Source organism: Mus pahari, chromosome 2 (genome assembly GCF_900095145.1).
Source record: "Mus pahari chromosome 2, PAHARI_EIJ_v1.1, whole genome shotgun sequence".
In the NCBI taxonomy this organism is placed as follows: Eukaryota; Metazoa; Chordata; class Mammalia; order Rodentia; family Muridae; genus Mus; species Mus pahari.
In genome coordinates, this window is record NC_034591.1 from 131,969,453 (window position 1) to 131,972,522 (window position 3,070).

At 39.7% G+C, this 3,070-nt stretch overlaps 1 protein-coding gene across 7 annotated transcripts in view; it reads left to right on the top strand.

The window, feature by feature from the left end:
* Zfand4 (zinc finger AN1-type containing 4) overlaps positions 1-3,070 on the top strand; it is a 56,999-nt gene that overhangs the window by 22,646 nt on the left and 31,283 nt on the right. For 5 of the 7 annotated variants that reach the window (XM_021190862.2, XM_029535617.1, XM_029535618.1 and 2 more), the window contains one exon: positions 1,899-2,085. The exons of 1 other annotated variant lie outside the window; for it this stretch is intronic. In XM_021190862.2, coding sequence (XP_021046521.1) covers positions 1,899-2,085 — 187 coding nt within the window. Of the gene's footprint in view, positions 1-467; positions 525-1,898; positions 2,086-3,070 lie in introns of those variants that run through there. One more of the 7 variants, XM_029535620.1, reaches the window with a different exon arrangement.

Sequence of the window (3,070 nt, forward strand, 5' to 3'; positions counted from 1 at the left end):
CCTGCCTCTGCCTCCCGAGTGCTGGGATTAAAGGCGTTTGCCACCACCGTCCGGTGTGACCCTTGTTTTTAGAAGGTTTTCAGACTGTTTTGATCCTCCACAAACTAGAAAACTGGAAGTTGAGTACAGATTCCATTGCTGGCTTATTCCCACATGTATGTCAGATGATATCCCCGTACTTCATAATTTTGGTTAAGATTGGATTACTAAAATGTTAAGGCTTTGCCTCAAAATAACAAGTAAAACAGCACAAAAAAACCTTCCCTTTCTAAAATTATATTCTAAACTATATTGCTTTTAGATGGCAAACTCCCAGTGAGTGTTCAGTTATACAAAGTTGTGCACACACAGACAACCTCGGCACCCACATCCTGGCATACGGCACCCTGTGCCGGGTTAGGAATGGCTTCAGGGGCTGTAGTAATAATTACTTGTTAGTGATGTAATATGGAAACTGGGACCTTACATTTTAAAAATGGTTCTGGATACTGTCCCGTTTGCCTGTCATCTCGGCCATGTCTGAGGTAGGATGATTAAAAGTTACAAATAAGTTCGGGCCACATAGGTGTCTCAGAGAAGGCAGAAAACTCTATGGATAATGCCATCTTAAGGTTTACACATTTTTCTGACTGTGAAAGAACAAATCAAAATGTTATGTTTCAAAAATAGTGATGTTAATTTCACACTATGGCATCTTTAATACTTGGATCTTACTGCTTTCAGAATTTTTTTTTCTGTTAGTGTTTCTCTTTATTTCACTTTCCTTTCTGGTGCTGGTAGGTGAACCTTGAGCCTGTGCACACCAGGGGAGTACTCTGCAGCTCATTGGCATCCACTGTTGGGGCCACCACTTAGGGCACTGCACAGTGTTCCAGCTTTGTTAATGAGTAATGAAAGTCAGGCAGCTTGGAAACTTGACAACTGGCTATCACTGGGCTACCAGTTGTGAAGAGTGTCATGACTCCAGTAGATCTGTGTGAGTCTCCTATGCTCTGGTTGGACACACACACCCTGACTAAGACACTGAGTCATGAGAGGAGCCTTTCAGGAAACCCCTGCAGATCCTTGATGCAGTGCAGTTTAGCACACCAGTGGCCTTCCTTATGCTTTCTCGTGCCCTTTTAACTGCCTCAAGGAACAGCTGTAGAAAGAATCTATTCTTAAAGCGAAGAGAGATTTCCTTTGTTGTTGTTGCTTTATTTTGTTGTTTTCTTTTGCTGGTACAGACTGAACCCAGGACCTTGGGCATGCTAGATACCCACTCTCCTAATGAATCCTGTCTCTAACTCTCTCTTGCCTCTAATTGCTTGCATGTATCTCCCAATTGTGTGTGTGTGTGTGTGTGTGTGTGTGTGTGTGTGTGTGGTGTGTGGTGTGTGCACTGTCTTTCTCATGATTATTTTATTATCTAAAGTAAGTGGGATTTATAATACATTTAAGTGATTGATTATTTGAACCAGTATTTAAAAGCACAGAAGGCTGAAGGGATTTAGCTAAAATAACAATAGATAAATCTATCAACTGTCTTTGTATAGGAAAATAAGTGACCTCATGTTTTTATTTAAGCATGTCTTTAGGCATGCAACATAATAATGTGTTTTTGTTTCATATTAATACGAAGCAAGCCATGAATTTGAGCTGATTTAGGAGAGACACAGTAAGGATTGGAGGGAAGGGGGAAGGAGGGGAAAAATGAAAATGCAGTACTCATTAAGTTCTTTTAAAACTAATAAGGGATGCTATATAAAATGTAAAAATGTCAGGAGCCTGTTTGGAGTGTATTGTATTATCACATGCACAGTGTGGCTGTATACATTCACTATCTATATCCTGTTGCTGTAGCAAGATGCAGAAATGTGCTGAGTTGGAAGCTTGTTGATGAATCTTTCCATTTGTAGTTCCTGTGGAAGACCCACTCAGGGAGCTTGCCGAGTACATGGATTCCAGTCGGGATGAGGTCTGGGAAAAGGCCTCCTGCAACAAACAAGTTACATTTTTGGTATACCGGGAAGGAGATCAGCTGAATTTCTTTCGTGTAGTAGATAGAGGAGACGGCACTTTAACCCCACTCTCTGAATCTTTAAGGTAATAGTCTTCATTTGCATGCTTCACCTAGAAAAGGAGACTATATAACACACTTCAGAAGCCTTTGCGTGCTCCTTGGGTTGTTGAAGTAGCTGTAGTGTGTTAATAAGACCAAGTAAGTTTCATGTACCCCCACCCTCTTCCCTGATAAGTAATTATGAATTTATCCTTCACATGACTGATACTTAAAAATAATTTATAAATTTGAATTTTCTTACACAGTAGATTTTTTATAAAAATAGTTTGTTTCCATTTATTTGTGACAATATTAGATTATAGTTTTGTGAGAATAGTATATTATTATATAACCGTGACATAGCAGAAAGGATTAATCCTAAGGTTGGTATCATTTTAAACTCTGCTACTTAAAAATGAGTAAATCTCTTTTCTTCCTTTTTTGTTACTGCTAAGAGGAAATAAATTGTATATTACTTATAAAACCAGAAGGAAAACACTACTGGTTGCTTAGGTAGGCAGCAGGAAATGAAGGAGTTGGGCAAGAGAATCTCTTAAGTTTCTGTGCATTTCAACATACTGTGAGCTTTTATTTTTATTTTGAATACCTTATTTGTGTGTATACATGTATCAGCATGATTGTACCTTGTTGCATGTGGAAGTCAGAGGACATCTTGGGAGTCAGCTGTCTTTCTTCATCATGTAGGTCCTGAGGGTTGAACTCGTGTAATAAGGCTTTGGCAGCAAGTGCCTTGACTGGTCAAACCATCTGTCCAGCTCTCTTCACCTTTAAGTCATTAAAGCCAGTGACTAGCTTATCTGGAGGCACTTATGTACTAGCTGTGGTCCTGGTGCTATACTATTGGTGATTGTTGCAGAAGGTTATGATCTCACTTCATTCCTCCTTAGAATAGGGAACAAAATACCCATAAAAGGAGTTACAGAGACAAAGTTTGGAGCTAAGACGAAAGGATGGACTATCCAGAGACTACCCCACCTGGGGATCCATCCCATCTTCAGCCACCAAACC